The sequence below is a fragment of the Salvelinus sp. IW2-2015 genome, linkage group LG7, assembly GCF_002910315.2.
Source record: "Salvelinus sp. IW2-2015 linkage group LG7, ASM291031v2, whole genome shotgun sequence".
Taxonomy (NCBI): Eukaryota; Metazoa; Chordata; class Actinopteri; order Salmoniformes; family Salmonidae; genus Salvelinus; species Salvelinus sp. IW2-2015.
Genome location: NC_036847.1, coordinates 2,931,458 through 2,953,862, shown reverse-complemented (window position 1 = coordinate 2,953,862; position 22,405 = coordinate 2,931,458). Strand labels below are relative to the sequence as shown.

At 44.1% G+C, this 22,405-nt stretch overlaps 1 protein-coding gene across 1 annotated transcript in view; it reads right to left on the bottom strand.

The window, feature by feature from the left end:
• The window catches only part of nup210 (nucleoporin 210), a 59,548-nt gene continuing 37,143 nt past the window's right edge, over positions 1-22,405 (bottom strand). Inside the window, exons 32-39 of the mRNA XM_023990655.2 lie at positions 7,808-8,028; positions 7,096-7,232; positions 5,438-5,699; positions 4,405-4,655; positions 4,015-4,219; positions 3,430-3,549; positions 3,139-3,213; positions 1-2,819 (exon numbers count right to left, since the gene is read on the bottom strand). Of these exons, the coding sequence (XP_023846423.1) occupies positions 2,713-2,819; positions 3,139-3,213; positions 3,430-3,549; positions 4,015-4,219; positions 4,405-4,655; positions 5,438-5,699; positions 7,096-7,232; positions 7,808-8,028 (1,378 nt within the window). The 3' untranslated portion in view covers positions 1-2,712. The remainder of the gene's footprint in view (positions 2,820-3,138; positions 3,214-3,429; positions 3,550-4,014; positions 4,220-4,404; positions 4,656-5,437; positions 5,700-7,095; positions 7,233-7,807; positions 8,029-22,405) is intronic.

Below are 22,405 nucleotides of genomic sequence, written 5' to 3'. Positions count from 1 at the left end.
GCATTTGAAAAGTAAAATGTTTATTATTCAGCAATGATCTCACAAACACTCAAGCCGGACGGTAATTCTAGTATTTCCACTTCGCTGCATAGCACTGCTGTGAGATGAGTAAGGCAAGACGCTTAAAACACAAGYAAAGCAGGGGAATAATACACTGTCTGCACATTAAAACTGAAAGCATTCAACATAAATCACCTTGAAAGTTTCACAGCTTTCCTTCGCCAAATACCAAAATAGTGATTATTCTTCCAAAAAATTGCAGTGCAGTCTCAATAGGCCTTATCAGATAACTTATCAGAGCTTGCTTCAAGGCCTTCGGCGCATACATACAGTACATGAACATATGCCTCGTAATACATAGGTAATTTACAACATTGCTAGTTCACTTCGGTTGATAAGATACTGAAGGGATTGTACACTGAACAAAAATATAAACGCAACATGTAAAGTGGTTGGTCCCATGTTTCATGAGCTGAAAWAAAAGATCGCAGAKATTTTCCATATGCACAAAAAGCTTATTTCTCAAAATGTGCACAAATGTGTTTACATCCCTGTTAGTGAGCATTTCTCCTTTGCCAAGATAATCCATCCATCTGARAGGTGTGGCATATCAAGAGGCTGATTAAACAGCATGATCGTTACACAGGTGCACCGTGTGCTGGGGACAATAAAAGTCCACTTCAAAATGTGCAGTTGTCACACAACACAATGCCACAGATATCTCAAGTTGAGGGAGCGTGCAATTGGCATGCTGACTGCAGGAATGTCCACCAGAGCTGTTGCCAGAGAATTGAATGTTAATTTCTCTACCATAAACTGCTTCCAACGTRGTTTTAGAGAATTTGGCAGTACGTCCAACCGGCCTCACAACCGCAGACCACGTGTATGGCGTCTTGTGGGCGAGCGGTTTGCTGATGTGAACGTTGTGGACAGAGTGCCCATGGTGGCGGTGGGGTTATGGTATGGGCAGGCATAAGCTGCATTTTATCGATGGCAATTTGAACGCACAGAAATACCGGGACGAGATCCTGAGGCCCATTGTGAGGCCCATTTTTTGTAAGGCATCTTTGACCGACAGATGGATATCTGTATTCCCAGTCATGTGAAATCCATAGATTAGGGCCTAATGAATTTATTTCAATTGACTGATCTCCTTACATGAACTGTAACTCAGTAGAATCTTTGAAATTGTTGCATGTTGTGTTTATATTTTTGTTCGGTATATAATGAAAAACTGAAACATGGTTCACATTTCCAAAACTATTTCACATTGGTGATTGACAGAAGAGCTGCCTTTCTTTAGGCTCAATTAGCACTGTACTGACCAAAGCATTTAAAAATGGTTAAATACAACCGAGTTTCAAAACAAAAACGTCAAAGTGAACACACTGACTGACCATATCCTGCTTTTGAACATAGGTGATATGTCCTTAATATGCACACTAACAAAATGGACGGATTCAGTGGTTATACTTCACAAAATCAATATGCTACATTTCCCCAAAATAACATTTAAACATAACCTGAAATCAGCATCTTCATGTTATCACTTGTAGGCTGACAACTAGGCCATCCAGGAGAGTAGTTTGTCAAATTCCTGAGTTTCAAAGCAACAATTCTTGATCAACAAAACATATCTTCAAGCTTAGAAGTACATTTCTGAAAAGCAAAACTATTAAATGTGAAAAGCAAAATGGGAGTATAAATTAGTTAATTTTAAGAGGCTGCAWCAGTTAAGTATTGGTATGAAATCAAACATAACACGGTATAACTACAAATACTGAAAACKGAGTACAAAAACAAAAAAGCAAACTAGTTTAAATGTACCATGCTTCACACACAAAAACACACACCATGATTCACACATGGTCTGACTGGTCATGGGTCCGGAGATGGCTGATCAGGCCAATCCGTGACCTACAAATCTTGTTGCAGTTGGGGCAGGGATGGTTTGTGCCGTGCTTCACATACACACCGGGAGATTCTCAATTGGTGTTGCTCGACTCCTAGCATCCTTTCCTCCATCCTCTCCTCGCCTCTTTTTGAAAATGGTCAAAGGGACTCCAGGAAACGTGCAAACAAATGTGCTTGTATGAAATGAGACTTCTCCACTTGCGCATCATAAGGCAAATTACATTTGCAGAGGAGGAATACCAAAATATGTGTTATGTGGTAAAAATAAATGTTGCTGGTTGTGCCAGACATTTTATAGATAACAGATAAGTAGCGTATCAAGGAGACGATCAAACTTCTCAGTTCACGAATTTACACCCTCCTACATATGGCGACCACTTGGAGAGGAGTCATCGAGGAGAGGAGTCATCGAGGAAAGGACAGACTTTTACCCAATTGAGAACACGCGCGCACACACAAAGATAGCCCTGTTGACTTCATATTGCTTAAAGTCCGTTTTCAGTCCTAATTGAAGTGCACATTTTGGGGCAAATCATAACTTCCATTTAAGTCAAACGTTCACTTAGTCTCCCATTGACATCAATGCATGACTAAATGAAAATGCAACTTCGTAAGAGTTTGCCCCCTCTTTAAAACAAACTTCACATACTTTTGAATACAGTATATGACATATGACCGAATTAAGCGGTAAGATTCTCTGCCATTCTCCTCTGAGTGACAAAGGCACCACTGCCCAATCCCATGTAGAGTTCAGGCCTGGGGTGTTGTCAGAAGCTGGGGTAGGTACTGTAGGGATCCCTACCGGGAGTTGTAGTCTGGGGAGAAGAGTCGTAGTTTGTGGCTGCTCCTTGTGTCCGGGGAGGTCATGTTGTTGGTGAAGGAGTTTGAGACGGGTGAGGCAAAACCTGAATCAGAGGTGGGAGTGAGGCACAGCAGGCTAAACAAACGGAACAGCACTGAAACTCAAGCAKCCTCAACGGAGCAGAGTATATGAGCAATAAACAGCTCTGATCAATGTCTCCAAACAGCTATTCAACAAATGTCTACTAAGCAAATGAGAAAAAAAACATTTTGCCAAACACAGCTGAAGTAAAATATCAATTTACCGCAGTTACCTCTTTCAATTCGATTGTGTTGCAGAGGTATAAAGCCTATTAGAAAGGGGCAAGCTGAAGTCAACACTATTTAAAAGGGAACATAATGTAAACAATGACAGGTCTCTACCTGAAGGGGACGGTGTCCTCTGAATGAAGGCTGGGTGAGGCGCTAAGTCCCTCTGAGAGAACAGTGCATGGCACACTGGGTAGGAAGAGAACATTAAATGTTACCTGTTAGAATGGTCAAATGTCTTCATGGTCCCTGAAGCGTTGCAGTATCAACATCAAAACATTCACTATCCAACCCACTTGGTTTTTTTAATTATATCGAGTCATCACGCGGACCTGCTAACAAGGTAAAGTGACGACGGGTTTCCTGCGACAAACACAATCTTAGTTGGGGGATGTGGCTACTCACCGATGATGATGATGGCGGTGCCAGCCAGTAGCGCGAAGATGGTGAAGAACATCATCTGGTAAGAGTCTATGAAGGCCTGCAGGAAATGGGTTCCCTCCATGGCAACCACGGAAGCAGCAGCTGGAGAGGACAAAAGGGYTGGGTGAGACTAGGACATGACACTGCTCAGTGCTTCTTTTGAACAATTATAAGCGCGTTACCTTGTACAAATGTAAAAAATAATAATAATTCACAGTTGAATGTTCTGATACTGCAACGACAATGGGGTGGTGCTAGTTGACACTTCAGCGAAATCCTAACGTGCGCCATTTCTCAAGCCCATGAACAACTAACGGCTTTATGGATGGCTGGTCAGAGGATGCAGGCTTCACACTGCAGTCTGCTGCTTTCCTACTGATGCTATAATAATACCGCTCTCAGATAAAATGACTGACCTGAATATTTTCAAGGAAAGTGTCCCAACACTGCTATAATTAGGATGTTGAAAGTATCCCCCTTTTACAGTATATCTTGTATTCTGCACCATCAGAGTTATCACATCTACCATATCGTCAACCCTGTTCCACTCAGAGATGGCTAGCTGACCTTGCATTGTGGTGCTGGGATCAGTCACGTGGATGACGGTGACTGGGATGACGAGGATCTGGCCAGTGGATGAGCTGGTTATGGACACGGAGGCTGAGGCTGCAGCCTGGGGGTCCACCACACTGACCGTGTACTTAGAGTAACTGGGGAAGCCGTGGAACACTTCTCTCTCCTGGATCGAGATGGARGGAGAGCTGGACGACACCTAACGGACAGGAGTAGATGGTGGGTGAAACATTGGGGTTATGGAGAAGTGACATCCAGTGCCAAATGTTATACCTCCKTCATTGTCCTCATCATTCATTTCCCTTTTCCATTTTTAACAGCTTCTGGAAGGTATGAGACCCACGTCAAAAGGCACTTTCAAATAAAGTTGACAGACAGACATACCTCCAGGCTGCCGAGTGCTGCGGTAGGGCCGTAGACAGTGAGCTCTGCGTCGGGCTGCAGGTTGCTGAGCAGCAGCTCTGTCTGGTCAGAATACAGGCCTGTCTCCACGGGCAGCCTGGCACTGACCTGCTCCCCAGAGAAGGCACTGCCCTCCACCCCGGCCCTCACCAACAGGCTGGTCATGGACAGGCTCAGCACCCGTGTCTGCTGGTCACTCAGAGACTGCAGGGTCAGAGAGCAGGAGTAGAAGCCTGGGAGGGAGAGGGAGAGAGGGCGGAGGTAGAGAGGTAACAATAGGTGTCGGTGTTTCTAAAGAGAAAGGTGACGTCAAAATTGGTCTTATTTCAAGTTGTTCATGTTTATGGATGCTTCTAAGAATCTACTTCTTAAAAGACGATGCTGGTCTTCCACAACCACACGGTCGCAGATGCTTAAAACGTGATTTCCCCCATTAGAAGCCTCTTCACTAGAACATTATTTAAAAAAGGCACAAACGCAATAGCCATGAGAATTCCATTTAAAACATGATTAGAACCCACTCAATTCTAATCCCTTATGTAGCAACAGTGGAGGGAGAATCTTTCCCAACCTGTGCTGGTGTTTAGTCAGTTTACCTTCCCCTCCAACCCTACTCCAGAGTCATCTCACATACATTAGTCATCGCCCCCCCACCACAAGCCTGCACTGGGCCGGGGCAGGAGAGGAGCCCCAAACTCCCCAAAACAATTAGACCCATTCTGCTGAATATATCACCCCAACACCGTTTATGGCCTCCAGTAAATGATTCCCTTGTAAACAGAACTTCCTTGCCCTCTTTGCCAGAGCAGCCCCTGGTGCACTGCACCGCACCAGCTGACCCACTGTGGGTTTAGTAAATCCCTCCTGCTGCACGCATGTCTAATGGGTGATTAATGATGTGAAGGTCAAATCCATTATGCACAAGTAAACTGAAGGTTGGAGAAAAGACCATTCAGTAAACATACTGCCCAACATTCACCACCTCAACTTCCTTGAGCCCGAGAACAGGTCTTACCGGTGCTGGGGTCGAAGCTGATGTGTGTGAGGTAGACGTCATGGGCGGAGAAGTTGACGGCGTCGCTGGTGAAGCTCAGACGGCAGCTGACGGAGGTCTCTGGGTGCAGCAGGGCGATGGAGGCGGTCTGGGCAGCGGAGCAGGAGCCTATGAGGTTGGTTCCCGTCTCTCTGGTGGTGAGCAGTATCCTGGTGTCCCTGTCCCCCCTCACCGCTGCAGGGTGAGCCATCACCGCTGTCCTGGTGGCCCCCTCCACCACCACCTGGGACAAACCAACACAGTGAGTCATAACACTGGTATTACTTGGGGTGAATCTCAAGTCTATAACGAAGTCTCAGCTCATTGTCTACTTTCCTTCATCTGCACTGATATAAAAGTTACAGGGACTGGTAAAAACAGCTAGCTAGCCGGCTAGCCTCCACATTGCATTCACCTGTCCTGTGATTTAAATCCTATGTATGTGCAAATTGAAGTGAACAGCTGGGCCTATTCACTTCAGTGTTCAGTACAGCAACACGGTACCGGTTAACATCTCCATTCAGAGCCTTCTCCTTTAAGATGTGTTGTTCCTGTCGGAGTGTTAGCTACTGGTCCTGATAGCATCTATCTAATCCACTCCACACTGATTCTCCTCAGTCACTCACTCCCAGCTAATTGGGAAAGATTCATATGTAAAAACAGGAACACATAGAAGCCTGTAGCAGCCGGAAAGAGGGAGCTGACTAGAAGAGACAGACAGACATAAGAGGCGGTGAGAGATGTTCTTTGAGAGAGAGAGAGAGAGAGAGAGAGAGAGAGAGAGAGCTCCATCTCAAAGAGGAAGGCTGGGCTAATTAATCTTCTCCATGCTGCCTGCGTGTCTCTTTGTGGAGACTTCAGACCCACAGCAGGGGGTGGGAGTTGAGGGCCGTCACACACGTTACACTGAGACAGCCATGATCATCTGGTACTGATCATGATGATGGTCTTATAAGCATCTTTATAGTGTCAGATGTTTACTGTGTAGAACTCTACCCTAAGACTTCAGGTTTGTTCTAGGAGAAGCAACTAGGTACCCCCTGGCACAGACGTCAATTCTATTTGTATTATTTTTTTATCCCCAATTTCGTGATGTCCAAATTGGTAGTTACAGTCTTGTCCCATCGCTGTTGACTCCCGTACGGACTCGGGAGAGGCGAAGGTCGAGAGCCACGCGTCCTCCGAAACACGATCCTGCCAAGCCGCACTGCTCACTTAACCCGGAAGRCAGACGCACCAATATGTCGGCGGAAACATCAAACCCTCACCTAACCCGGACGATGCTGGGCCAATTGTGCGCCGCCTCATGGATCTCCAGGTCGAGGCCGGCTGCGACACAGCCCGGGATCGACACCGGATCTCTAGTGACGCCTCTAGCACTGCCTTAGACTGCTGCAGCCCCTCAGACGTCAATTCAACGTCTATTCCACGTTGGTTCAACGTCATTTACATGAAATTACAGGGAAACCACGTTGATTCAACTAGTGTGTCCCAGTGGGTAGTGTTGTCCACCTCTCTAGAAACCGGGGTAGTGTATACMGTTTGGATAATCATGATTAAACCATTTGTTGTTGCACAACATACTTTCATTCCCTCTGACACACAAATGTCCTCTGGTAGCAAGGTTGTCGTTACAGTACCTCTCTGTAGGTCTTCAGCAGCCCAGGGATCTCATAGTAGACAGTGGTGGTGCCTGCGTCTCTTGCCACGGCCACGCCCATTTTAGAGTCTACCTGCAGCACGCCAGTGGATGAGGAGCTCCAGGTACCCGGGACACCTGTAGGGAAAAGAGTAGAGCTGAGAAACTCCCCTTGGTTCAACACTCATCTTGAATTTTCACACATAATTTACTGTAAGACTGTCTCATCCGCCACACTCCTTCCCGCAGGGCTGACAATGGTAATGTTTAAATAATCAGCAGAAAAATATACTCCATTCGGAAGTAGATGAAAACAAACACGGATATTGCAAAAGACATCAATATCACACAGTGGGGGCTGGTGGGAAGAGCCATAGGAGGATGGGCTCATTGTAATGGCTAGAATGGAATAAATGGAACGGAGTCAAAAATGTGGTTTCCATGRGTTTGATACCATCAATTCCATTCCAATGAGCCCSTCCTCGTATAGCTCCTCCCACCAGCCTCCATTGATATCGCATATTAAAGACGCAACATCCCAGAGACCCATGTGAAACTGCATCAATCCAACGAAACGTCCATTTTGCTCCAAATATTGTCTCAACATCTTTGCAGATAAGCCTCATCTSAATTTCATGCACCTCGGTAGTACTACCAGTGACAGCGTACCTGTTAWTTTACAACACCACATGAACCCCTCTTTGACCTCTCACCTTGGGGGCTGAGGAGTTGGGCGCTGAAGCAGACCACGTCTCCCACCACCAGCCTCGTGGCCTCCTCGGGGTGGATGGCGTGCTGAACGGGCAGCGCCAGGTAGTCAGCCATGCCTGCCTGCTCCTCGTCCCACACCGCCAGCAGGGTGAGGCCCACGTTGACTGTCCGCACCGTCAGGGTGTTGTTACCCGGGCCCCGGCCCATCTGCACCAGGTCATCCCTACAGACAGACAGGATAGGAAATGGTCAACATGTAGGTTGGTATGCATAACCAATGGCTTTCCTTGCATAATCAGTAATCAACTACCTCTGTCTGGGCACAAGACAAAGTGACACTCCTGTGGCCCAATCACATTCAGAACCCCTTAGTAACCCACCATCAGCCCCTTCCTTACTCTTATTTGGACAGGTCTCTCCTAAAGTAGTCTGTCAGCACCTTGAGAATAAAGTAATGGAATCAATTTATTGTGCAGGCCAATGAGGGAGTCCCCAGCCGGGCTGAGCAGTGCTGTCTCCCTTCTTCACACACTCCCATTAATTTAGCTCACTCAGGTGGAAACTACTCACTCTGAATGGGGAGGAACGAAAAGCAGTCTAAATTAATGTTGGGCACCTTGGGAGAGACATGCTGGCTTTAAACACCGCCACGGTGCACTCATTAACTGTAGTTGGACTGCAGCAGCATCCGGATAAACAGACTTGGGCTGTGCAACGTTCACACATACACACACTTTGTGTTGCACTCTCACAGCAAAACACAGCAGAAAAACAGCGCTTTCACTTCTACATATCTCAATGTCAAGTACCGATCTTGTACGTGCCAATATACAGTGCCTTCGGAAAGTACTCAGACCTTACTCAAAACCCTCAATCTACACACAGTACCCATAATGTCAAGGCAAAAACAGGTTCTGAAATGTTTGCTAATTTGTTAACAATAAACTGAAATATCAAATTGACATAAGTATTCAGACCATTTACTCAGAACTTTGTTGAAGCATCTTTGGCAGCGATTASAGCATAGAGTCGCCTTGGGTATGATGCTACAAGCTTGGAAAACCTGTATTTGGGGAGTTTCTCCCATTCTTCTCTGCAGATKCTCTCAAGCTCTGTCAGGTTGGATGGGGAGCGTTGTTGCACAGATATTTTCAGGTCTCTCCAGAGATGTTTGATCGGGTTCAAGTCTGGGCTCTCGCTGGGCAACTCAAGGACATTCAGAGACTTGTCCCGAAGCCACTCCTGCGTTGTCTTGGCTGTGTGCTTAGGGTCTTTGTCCTGTTAACCTTCGCTTCAGTCTGAGGTCATGAGCGCTCTGGAGCAGGATTTCATCAAGGATCTCTGTACTTTGCTCTGTTCATCTTTCCCTCGATCCTGACTGGTCTCCCAGTCCCTGCRGCTGAAAAACATCCCCAAAGCATGATGCTGCCACCACCATCCTTCATCCTAGGAATGGTGCCAGGTTTCCTCCAGACATGACGGTTGGCATTCTAGGCCAGAGWTCAATCTTGGTTTCATCAGACCAGAGAATCTTGTTTCTCATGGTCTGTCTTCAGGTGCCTTTTGGCAAACTCCAAGCGGGCTGTCATGTGCCTTTTACTGAGGACTGGCTTCCGTCTGGCCACTCTACCAGAAAGGCCTGATTGGTGGAGAGCTGCAGAGATGGTTGTGCTTCTGGAAGGTTCTCCCATCTCCACAAAGGAACTGTAGAWCTCTGCCCATTGGGTTCTTGGTCACCTCCCTGACCAAGGCCCTTTTCCACCAATTGCTCAGTTTGGCCAGGSGGCCAGCTCTAAGAAGAGTCTTGGTGGTTCCAAACTTCTTCCACTTAAGAGTGATGGAGACCACTGTGTTCTTGGGGACCTTCAATGATGCATACATTTTTTGGTACCCTTCCCCAAATCTGTGCCTCGACACAATCCTGTCTCTGAGCTCTACGGACAATTCCTTTGACCTCATGGCTTGGTTTTTGCTCTGACATGCACTGTCAACTGTGGGACCTTATATAGACAGGTGTGTGACTTTCCAAATCATGTCCAATCAATTGAATTTACCACAGGTGGACACCAATCAAGTTGTAGAAACATCTCAAGGATGATCAATGGAAACAGGATGCACATGAGCTCAATGTCAAGCCTCATAGCAAAGGGTCTGAATACTTATGTAAATAAGGTATCTGTTTTTTATTTTAAATAGATTTGCAAAAATGTCTAAAAACCTGTTTTGGTTTTGTCATTAGGGGGTATGTGTGTTGATTGCTGAGGATTTTTATTTTCTTAATTTAATCAATAAGGCTGTAACGTAACAAAATGTGGAAACAGTCAAGGGGTCTGAATACTTTCCTAAGTCATTGTATATTTAAAGAAATACACCACATACAATGCATTCAGGGGCGGCAGGTAGCCTAGTGGTTAGAGCGTTGGGCCAGTAACCGAAAGGTTGCCAGGTCAAATCCCCGAGCTGACAAGGTAAAAATCTGTCGTTCTGCCCTTGAACAAGGCAGTTGACCCACCCGCAGTTGGCCGTCATTGTAAATAAGAATTTGTTCTTAACTGACTTGCCTAGTTAAATACATAAATAAATAAACATTTAAATGTAATTCAGAAAATGCATACCAGGGATGGTGTCGCTATGTTATATACAATGTTAACTTTGCTGCGAAGGCTACAAGACCTGATTGAATAAATGCATTCTGAGAGATTTAACTGCCAAATTCAATTTTCTGTTCCACTGGTAAAGGCAGAACCGTTTGGAGTGCTGTCATCTCTTGTCTAACTCTCTTTAAGCAATTTTTTCCTAAGAAATTGGAGTGTCGTACATTAGTGCAAGCTCTTCCAGGCTTCCTCAAACTAAAAGAGCACTCAGAGAGAAGACATGGCACAATATTTCCAGCAGCCTTGGTCCACACAGCCAACAGCCATCTCTTAAACCCTACCACCCCATCTCAATAGTCTACCTTGCTGCTTTCACCTTTCCTATTAATATTTTCTTCCCCAATGTGTACACCTTCATACCAGTGGAGGCTGCAGAGGGGAGTAAAACGGCTCAAAATTCATAGGTTTGATAAGATTCCATAAACTCCATTACACTAAATTCCAGACATTATTAAGAGCCGTCCTCCCCTCAGCAGCAAACACTGCTTCAAACAGTATCTCAAGTACAAGTTGCCCTTCATTTGACTTTCAAGTCTGCACCAAAATAGTATAATTGTGGGGTTCTTTGTAAATTGAAAATGAATACCTTTAAGGAAATTCACAGAAAGCAACCATCACTAGATGGTAACTTTACAAGTAAAGTTGTGCGGCTTGCTAAAGCTCTTTAAAAAAAAATTATGTTACGTGCTTTACCTTGTTCAACTTTTAATTTTAGTTTTAATGCGTAAATGGCACATAACCTGCAAAAGTTTAAGTCCAGCGGAGTCACTGACAAGAGAAAGTTATTTTGTCAGTGAGTTCTTCAACAAGTGGGAGCTGAGCTGCTCCACCCCTCGGCACGGCAAAAAATATTTACTCTGAGGAATTTAAGGCCGAGATTCTTGCTCGGTAGCTGAGGACCCGGGCTAAAGTTCTACTTCATCGGTCTCAAAGGTATTGAAGGAAGCCCTCAAAATGGATAAAGACATCCTTGTAGACCACTCAAGTCGGGGCTCTCAAGCAAGAAAGCCTGGTGGAAAACCTTGCATCGTTGCGGCTAAACTACACTATTATCAGGATTGTATTGATGTTTTTCGGCGTGCCAGAGAATTTGGCCCACTTCGATGCAACGGGCACCCATCTTCCCAGACTATGCCCCCAGCGTTGCTCGTGACCATGCCGCTTTCAATGATGTCAAGAGTCTGCTCCGCGGACGGTCCGACGTTCGGTATGGTGGTTAGAGCGTTGGACTAGTAACCGAAAAGTTGTAAGATCGAATCCCCGAGCAGACAAGGTAAAAATCTGTCGTTCTGCCCCTGAACAAGGCAGTTAACTCACTGTTCCTAGGCCGTCACTGAAAATAAGAATTTGTTCATATTTTGGCAACAACTGCCCGAGTTACACCAGGAACGCACAATCCCTCCATCAGTGCTCAGACTGTCCGCAATAGGTTGAGAGAGGCTGGACTGAGGGCTTGTAGGCCTGTATTAAGGCAGGTCCTCACCAGACATCACCGGCAACAACATCGCCTATGGGCACAAACCCACCGTCGATTGGACCAGACAAGCCTGGCAAAAAGTGCTCTTCAKTGACGAGTCGCGGTTTTGTCTCACCAGGGGTGATGGTCAGATTTGTGTTTATCGTCGAAGGAATGAGCGTTACACCGAGGCCTGTACATTACATTACAGTCATTTAGCAGACGCTCTTGTCCAGAGCGACTTACAGTAGAGTGCATACATTTTATTACATTTTTACATACTGAGACAAGGATATCCCTACCGGCCAAACCCTCCCTACCGGCCAAACCCTCCCTAACCCGGACGACGCTATGCCAATTGTGCGTCGCCTCACGGATCTCCCGGTTGCGGCCGGCTGCGACAGAGCCTGGGCGCGAACCCAGRCCAGCCTGGGCGCGAACCCAGAGACTCTGGTGGCGCAGCTAGTACTGCGATGCAGTGCCCTAGACCACTGCGCCACCCGGGAGATGGTACTGTACTCTGGAGCGGGATCGATTTGTAGGTGGAGGGTCCGTCATGGTCTGGGGCGGTGTGTCACAGCATCATCGGACTGAGCTTGTTGTCATTGCAGGCAATCTCAACGCTGTGCGTTACAGGYAAGACATCCTCCTCCCTCATGTGGTACCCTTCCTGCAGGCTCGTCCTGACATGACCCTCCAGCATGACAATGCCACCAGCCATACTGCTCGTTCTGTGCGTGATTTCCTGCAAGACAGGAATGTCAGTGTTCTGCCATGGCCAGCGAAGAGCCCGGATCTCAATCCCATTGAGCATGTCTGGGACCTGTTGGATCGGAGGGTGAGGGCTAGGGCCATTCCCCCCAGAAATGTCCGGGAACTTGCAGGTGCCTTGGTGGAAGAGTGTAAGAGTGGGGTAACATCTCACAGCAAGAACTGGRAAATCTGGTGCAGTCCATGAGGAGATGCACTGCAGTACAGTACTTAATGCAGCTGGTGGCCACACCAGATACTGACTGTTCCTTTTCATTTTGACCCCCCCCCCTTTTCAGGGACACATTATTACATTTCTGTTAGTCACATGTCTGTAGAACTTGTTCAGTTTATGTCTCAGTTGTTGAGTCTTATGTTTATACAAATATTTAAACATGTTAAGTTTGCTGAAAATAAATGCAGTTGACAGTGAGAGAACATTTCTTTTTTTGCTGAGTTTAAGATGATTGCCTGCCGTTTTGAGTCCTTATCTCTACAGATCAAACTGGTTTCATAAAAAATMGTCACTTTTTTCAACATCAGACGTCTTTATAATATACTTTACAATCCCTATTCATCTGACACTCCAGAGATATTATCACTTGATGCTGAGAAAACATTTGATCGGGTGGATTGGGATTATTTACACCACAGAAGGCCCTTCTAAACAGTTCTAAACAGTTCTATGGAAACAGGCTGACATTTTACTACTCTTCTAGCTAGACGTCTTATACTATTTAAGTGGAAGGATCGGTTGCCTCCTATTTTTAACCATTGGATAAAGGAAGTTATGCAATATCTCAAGCTAAAGAAAATACCCTACTCCGTTAGGGGATCTGTAGTTACATGTTATAATATCTGGAAACCTTTCCTTTGTAGAAAACATGGACCCAGCTAATTTCACAACTCCATAAACCAACTCAAATTAGAATGTACAGTCGTGGCCAAACGTTTTGAGAGTGACACAAATATTAATTTTCACAAAGTCTGCTGCCTCAGTTTGTATGATGGCAATTTAGATATACTCCAGAATGTTATGAAGAGTGATCAGATGAATTGCAATTAATTGCAAAGTCCCTCTTTGCCATACAAATGAACTGAATCCCCCCAAAAACATGTCCACTGCATTTCAGCCCTGCCACAAAAGGACCAGCTGACATCATGTCAGTGATTCTCTCGTTAACACAGGTGTGAGTGTTGACGAGGACAAGGCTGGAGATCACTCTGTCATGCTGACTGAGTTCGAATAACAGACTGGAAGCTTCAAAAGGAGCTTCAAAAGGAGGGTGGAATCATTGTTCTTCCTCTGTCAACCATGGTTTCCTGCAAGGAAACACGTGCCGTCATCATTGCTTTGCACAAAAAGGGCTTCACAGGCAAGGATATTGCTTCCAGTAAGATTGCACCTAAATCAACCATTTATCGGATCATCAAGAACTTCAAGGAGAGCGGTTCAATTGTTGCGAAGAAGGCTTCAGGGTGCCCAAGAAAGTCCAGCAAGCGCCAGGACAGTCTCCTAAAGTTGATTCAGCTGCGGGATCGGGGCACCACCAGTGCAGAGCTTGCTCAGGAATGGCAGCAGGCAGGTGTGAGTGCATCTGCACGCACAGTAAGGCGAAGACTTTGAGGATGGCCTGGTGTCAAGAAGGGCAGCAAAGAAGCCACTTCTCTCCAGGAAAAACATCAGGGACAGACTGATATTCTGCAAAAGGTACAGGGATCGGACTGCTGAGGACTGGGGTAGTCATTTTCTCTGATGAATCCCCTTTCCGATTGTTTGGGGCATCCGGAAAAAACCTTGTCTGGAGAAGACAAGGTGAGCGCTACCATCAGTCCTGTGTCATGCCAACGTAAAGTGTGTCATGTGTGGGGTTGCTTCTAGCCAAGGGAGTGGGCTCACTCACATTTTTGCCTAAGAACACAGCCATGAATAAAGAATGGTACCAACACATCCTCTGAGAGCATTTCCCCAACCATCCAGGAACAGTTTGGTGACAGAAAATGCCTTTTCCAGCATGATGGAGCACCTTGCCATAAGGAAAAAGTGATAACTAAGTGGCTCAGGGAACAAACATCGATATTTTGGGTCCATGGCCAGGAAACTCCCCAGACCTTAATTTCATTGGAACTTGTGGTCAATCCTCAAGAGGCGGGTGGACAAACAAAACCCCACATATTCTGACAAACTCCAAGCATTGATTATGCAAGAATGGGCTGCCATCAGTCAGGATGTGGCCCAGAAGTTAATTGACAGCATGCAGCGCTGATTGCAGAGGTCTTGAAAAAGGGCCAACACTGCAAATTTGACTCTTTGCATCAACTTCAGGAATTGTCAATAAAAGCCTTTGACATTATGAGTGCCTGTAATTATACTTCAGTATTCCATAGTAACATCTGACAAAATATCTAAAGACACTGAGCAGCAACCTTTGTGGAAATAATATGTGTCATTCTCAAACTTTTGGACACGACTGAATAATTATTTTCACAATTTTTTACTTTGTTTTATAATATCTTGTATAAAAAAAAAAAAATACTATTTGATTATATATATATCATGCTGTTTAACCTCTCTTGGGTATGTGAGACGTTAGCGTCACACCTCTTCAAAAACCAGTGAAACTGCTGGGCGCCAATTCAAATACAGAAATACTCATTATAAAAATTCAGAAAAACAAAACATATTTTACATAGGTTTAAAGATGAACTTCGTGTGAATCAACCACGGAGTCAGATTTATATAAAATAAAAAATAAAAAAAATAAAAATGCTTTACGGCGACAGCATACCTTACGATTATTTGAGAACATAGCCCAGCAGACAAATATTACAAACAGTAACCAGCCAAGTAGAAGAGTTACACAAGTCAGAAATAGAGATAAAATAATCCTTACCTTTGATGATCTTCATATGGTTGCACTCAGCAGACATCATTTACTCGGGGGGCGCTAGAGAGCGTGCTATGGAGTAGACGTGCTTTGCTAGAGCTCCGCTCAATTTTGAAACAAATTAGTATTTATCTTAACCTCTCACAACCTATAACTTCAAACAAATATGACAAAGGGAAAAGGCACCAAAAAGGGGGGCACTAAACAAGATAATGGAATGAGATAGACAACGAACCAATTTCAATGTCGCCGACCCACGAGGAGCTAGCTGAAGAGGCTAGATTCCAAGAGTTCCCCACAGATCCTACTCAGTGACATACTGGCTGCCAAAAACGCACTAAGCAAGAAGGTGGACACAAGGTTGGCTGATATCTCAAAAGTATTGAGACTTTGGCCGAAACTGTGAAGGCAACTAAGGGAAGGGTGCACGAGGTTGAGCAGACGACAGTCGATCACGAGGCAAGACTACAGGACATAGAGAAACAGTGCGCAACGTTCAAAAATGACAACAAAACCCTGAAGGCCCGACTGGAAATGCTCGAGTCGCATTCAAGACGCCAGAACATCCGAATATGTGGGATCCAGGAGGACACTGAGAAAGGGAAACCACTGAATTTGCTCTCGGAGCTGATACCGGCATTGCTGGGGAGTGAACACTTCAAAACGGCCATCCTGTCGACCGCGCACACAGATCACAGGCAACTAAGCCGGCCAAGGGCGGGCCACCAAGGCCATTCATTGTAAGGCTGCACTATCCCACACCAGGGATCTCATCCTCAAGCTGGCTAGTCAAAAGTTCCCTTAACTAAACGGAGCCAGGGTGTCTTTCTACCCAGATCTTACCTTGGAGGTGAGGAAACCAACGGAAAGGTATGATGAAGGTACGCAACAAATGCAGGGCGGCCACATCCGATATGGATTCCTCTTCCCAGCCCGGTTTAAGGTACAGTCGAGGGATCAACACGTACGTTTGACAACGCAAAAGAGGCTGATCTGTTCTTGACAGCAAAGCTTCCCCGGCTGAGGATACAGAACAGCTAAATGGCCAAATCAGGCCAGGAAGTGTGTTTGAATTGAATTTCCGGCCTATGTCTTTTCGATCAGAGATTAGAATTGGGACTTATATTGATAGGTGAGATGTTGTGGTAATTAGCATGTGTTGGCATGTTTCATGTTTTGGCGCCACTCCACCCCTAACGTGAGAGTTAAGTTAAGTGTTATTTAATATTAGTTTATAGTGGAGCATCTACAGACGACGGTTTTGTTCAAGCTGTATGTCTAACACCCTAAGTTTGTGTGTTAGCAAGGATTGCTTTTTGGGGAAGTCACTCAGTAAAGGGACGGGAGGGGGGAAGGGGTCTGTGTTTTATGTTCACGTTTATATACAGGTGGCATGACAAGCTCCCGTACGGCGGGACGTTTTTCTTTCTGGGTTTTGTATGACAGCAGCAATTTGCTTTAAAATAAGAAATGCCCAGTGAAGAGACAGAGTAGACCAGGTGGAATAAAGATAGTCAGCTGGAACTGTAATGGATGTAGGGCATGTCGTGAAACGAGCTAAGGTTTTTTCTCATTTAAATCACTGGGTGTGACATAGTGTACTTCAGAAAACTCATATTAAACGCTCCGCGCAGGCAAGCTACGAGTCGGCTGGATCGGTCAGATATACCAATCTAACTTGATGCAAAAGCGAGAGGGTAGCAATCCTGATAAGGAAAAAACATTCCTTTGTTTCTCAACCTCGATTTCAGATCCTAATGGTCGGTATATTATTGTGGCTGGTACACTGAATTCAAAACCAATAACCTTGGTCAATTTTATAGGACCAATTCTGATGATCCATTATTTTTTCAAAGGGTATTTAAGGCCTACCAAATATCGGATACAAGTGTTATTGTTGGAGGTGACTTTAACTGTACGTTAGATCCTCTTTTAGATAAACAGCTATCAAGGTCACTTCAACAATCAAATGCCAGTGTCTGTCTAATACATTGATGACAAACCTTAACATTGTCGATATTTGGAGACTGACGCACCCAACAGACAGGGATTATTCTTCTTTTCATCAGTTCAATAAATCATATTCCAGAATTGGACTATTTTTTGTTGGACTCCAAACTAATTTCAGCAGCTGAGTCGGTTACCTAATACTTCTAATTACGGACCACTCTCCTCTGTCCATGGTGCTGAAACTCGACAATATGGATCGAAGGTCGGCGACCGTGGCGCTTAGACGCATACCTGTTGAAAGTGAGGCTTTTTGTCAGTATTTTGAAGGAGCAGATTGCCTTTTTCCTCAGAAACTAACGACACGGGGGATGTTGACGACTCCACCTTTGGGATTTCTAAAGGCCGTGATTAGAGGTTACAATTATTTTCTTATACATCAGAGAGGAAGAAACGTGCCAATACTAGGCTGAGAGAAATTGAAAGAGTTAGGGAACAGGAGAACGTTTTTAGGACAATTCCTCATATACAGTCCTTGAGAAGATCACAAAGTTAAAGTATGAATAAATACCATCTTTCGAAACGGGTGGGCTCTTTACTTGCTAGAACGCAACAAAAGTTATTTTGAACTGGGGAACAAACCACAATAAATTGTAGCAAGACAGCTAAGGCATGTACAGGCATCTAGAGCTATTCACAATAAAAGACAAAGAAGGGTAAAATAGTAAACAGATCCGCAGGACATTAATAAATGCTTTGCGCAGTTTTACTAGAGCTTATACAATCAAAATGCGATGCTACTGATCCCACAAACTATGGAACGCTTTCTCGCTGAATGTGAACTTCCTAAACTACACCAGGGGGCAGCTGCTGCAGCCGATGCAGGGATAACCTTAGAGGAATTAACACAGCGCATAACATTTCCAACAGCAAGGCCCCTGGGCCCGATGGATATGTAATAGAATTCTATAAGTACTGCGCTAGTCTATCTCCATTTATGTTGCGAATGTAACAACTCAAAGAAAATGCCAAACTCCCGCAAACACTGTAATGAGGCTACAATAGCCTGATCTTGAAAAAGATAGAGATTCCATGGAGATGTCGTCGTATCGCCCCGTGTCTGACTCCCCATAGAAACAAGGTGTTACAAAAGATATTGGCAAACCGATTGAAAATATATATTTCCGACATCACACACCCTGACAGACAGGTTTATCCGGGCGACTATATACTCAATTTGAGACGCCTTTTCAACGTAATGTATCATGATCATAAAGTTGAGGCAGTGGTAATAGCTCTTGATGCAGAGAAGGCGTTTGATCAGATTGGATGGAAGTATATGATGTCGGTTCTGGAGCATTTCGGGTTTGGAAAGGAATTTTATTAATTGGATAAGAATTATTTATGCACACCCAATGGCGTCCGTGGTGACCAATCAGGAAATGTCGCAGTCATTCCGCCTGTTCAAGGGGTGCGACAGGGGTGCCCTATTTCGCCTGCTCTCTTCGCTATAGCCATGGAACCTTGCTACTCGCATTCGGGCATGTGCCGATATAGCTTCTGTTAAATAAAAGACACACAGCACAAATTTCCCTATATGCAGACGATGTTTTTTGTTTTTGTCCAAGCTAAACTTCTATTCCACATTACTTAACTTGATAACACAATTCGGCTCCTTCTCTGGCTACAAGATAAACTGGCAAAAAAGTGAGTTGATGCCAATATCACGGGCCTGTGGATATGCAATTCTTCTGCAATCTACCCCCGTTTTAGAACAGTGAGGGACAAGTTCAAACCTTGGCATTGTAAGTGACAAGAGACTTGACTAGCTATTGAAAAGCGAATTGGGACATGAAAATATATAGCTTAACAAAATATAGATTTTTGGAAAACTCTGCCTATTTCCTTGGTTGGTCGTATAACGCTATTAAATGGTTGTCCTACCCAGGTTTCTTTACCTCTTCCAATGCTACCCAATTTCATACCACAAGCTTATTTAGGAAAACTGGATTCAATAGTAACTCCATTTTTATGGATACAAGGCAGCCAGAATTTCAAAGAAGCATTTATGCAAGTACAAGATAGAGGGGGGCTTTGGCCTTCCTCACTTCAAACTGTATTATTGGGCTGCTAATCTGAACATTTGTTGTCTTCTGGAGGGAAAGTTTACTGCAATGAAGACAGAAGGATATGCCTTCATGGCTTTTGATCGAGCAGGTCCTGTCAACGTTCCTCATCCCTGCACTTGTTAATAGCCCATCATTATGTGAAAAAAAGCCACTTATGACTCCAATCCAGTACATTTGTCTACGCTTAGGATCTGGAAACAGATTGGGATTTCTTAACATACCACTGTTTACATAGACAGCCCGATTAGCCTGAATCATGCTTTCCACCCTGCATTGGATGATGTGGTGTTTTCACAGTGGAGGGAGAAGGGGCTCACAACAATTGGTAATCTATACATAGATGGTCAGTTAGCTTCATTTCAACAATTACAGGCAAAGTTCAACATGCAACAACACATTTTTTCAGATACCCTCAAATTAGGAATTTCTTAAGGACACTATCCACAGTTGGCATGAAGCAAATAGTCCAACATTATGATAGCTTGATTCCTTGTCAAACCCCATTCAAAAGGGTCGGTCTCTAGACTGTATGATTGGCTACAGGCCAAGAGGAACCACAGAACCATTAAAAGGGCTTGGGAACAAGAACTTGGTTCAGAAATCTCAAATGGAGGACTGGATAGAAGCTCTCAGGATATAAACCACAGTTCAGTGAATGCCAGACACAACTTGTACAGTTTAAGGTGATACACAGGTTACACTACTCAAAAGTAAAACTGCATAAAATATTCCCGGACACCTCACCACTTTGTGAGAGGTGCAAGCAGGAGGAGGGACGTTGACCCACTTATTCTGGACATGCCCTAAATGACATGCTTACTGGGCTTCATTTTTGATTACTTATCTAAGAGTTTGATAGAGTTTCTAGCCCAGACCCATTGATCGCTCTGTTTGGTACAGTTGATGGGAATAACCAGGAAGGGAAAGCTGTCTCTCTTTGTACTCTATTAGCCAAAGCCTCATATTGCAATTTTGGAAATTGGAGACTGTACCTACCTTTGAAATGTGGTTACGGGATTTAGGTAATGTAATACATATGGAAAAGATTCGATACAACACCTCCAATAGAAGTCATTGTTTTACAAAATATGGCAGCCGATACTGGTAAATGGTCTAGTCCGCCGCTTCATAACTGGGCTGACGATCTGCTGCTACTCTGTGCTGTACTACACTCAATATTATTTTTTGGCTTAACTACACTGCTTGTAATGACTATATGCTGTCTTCTTATACATGTACCACCTAATAGGATTTTGTTTTATTTTGTGTATGTGTGAGTTAACTTTTTTTTGTCCTCTAAATTGGCCATCCATTCAACAGTAAAATGAATGTCATTGTTTGTATTGCTGTCTTTTTTTACTTTATTTTTTATTGGAAAATAAAACATCTATAAAAATAAATAAAAAAGACATTCATTTACTCAATAAATGTTCCTTTTGTTCGATAAAGTCTTTATATCCAAAAACCTCAGTTTTGTTTGCGCGTTTTCTTCAGTAATCCACAGGCTCAAACGCAGTCAAAACAGGCAGACAAAAAATCCAAATTGTATCCGTAAAGTTCATAGAAACATGTCAAACGATGTTTATATTCAATCCTCAGGTTGTATTTGGCCTAAATAATAGATAATATTTCAACCGGACAATAACGTTGTCAATAAAAAAGGTAAACAAGAAAGGCACTCTCTCGATCGTGCGCATGAAAAAGCTCTGTGACACTTTAGGGTCCACTCATTCAGACGCTCTTACTTCCTCATTTTTCAGAATACAAGCCTGAAACAATTTCTAAAGACTGTTGACATCTAGTGGAAGGCATAGGAACTGCAATTTGAGTCCTAAGTCAATGGATACTGTAATGGCATTGAATAGAAAACTACAAAACCCCCCAAAAAACTACTTCCCGAATGGATTTTCGATTTTCAGTTCTGTTATACTCACAGACACTATTTTAACAGTTTTGGAAACTTTAGAGTGTTTTCTATCCAAATCTACCAGTTATATGCATATCATATCTTCTGGGCCCGAGAAGCAGGCAGTTTAATTTGGGCATGCTTTTCATCCAAAATTCCAAATGCTGCCCCCTACCCTAGAGAAGTTAAGRCTGGTTTTGGGGTGGGTTTGATTTGGTAGGGGATCCGTGTGTGTTCTGCCTGCTATCTGTATAATCAGAAAAGTTGAAGATGTGGTAATGCAGTTTTTAAAACAGCTGCACCGTAAGTTCTGTAGTGAATATTTTGATTCCGCGAACAGATATGAATAGCAGTGAAGTAGACAAATATTCCTTACGCTGCAACTTTGTCTAACTTGTTGGGGTAGTGGTCAAAACGGTCAAAATGTTGTTAATGCGGTTACAGTACTTAATTGCTGTCACTTTTTATCAAAATATTTTTGGTTCAAACGCCAGCACAGAATTAGATGAATACATAAATGCTTTAACTTTTTGTCTCAGTTGTTGTGTGGTCAATATTTGTGTTGTGGTCAGTAATTGTGGTCACTTCTCTCTCCTCATAATTTTGGCCCTCAGTGCCAGTGCGTATCCTAGCAACAGTTCCGTTTTGGAAACTCAATACTGACACAGAGAGCTGCTGTTAGAAAAGAGCAGGCGCAGGTTCCTAAAACTGCTCTATCTAGAGATTGTTACACACGATTCCAAATCCGCTTCCCGATTTCAAAAGCAGAGAAGTAGGGGAATATTTCAAATTTTTGTCTAACTTGTTGGGTCAGTGGTGAAAACGGTAGTTGTTTGTAAAATAATGAATCTGCTTGCTTCTGACATGATT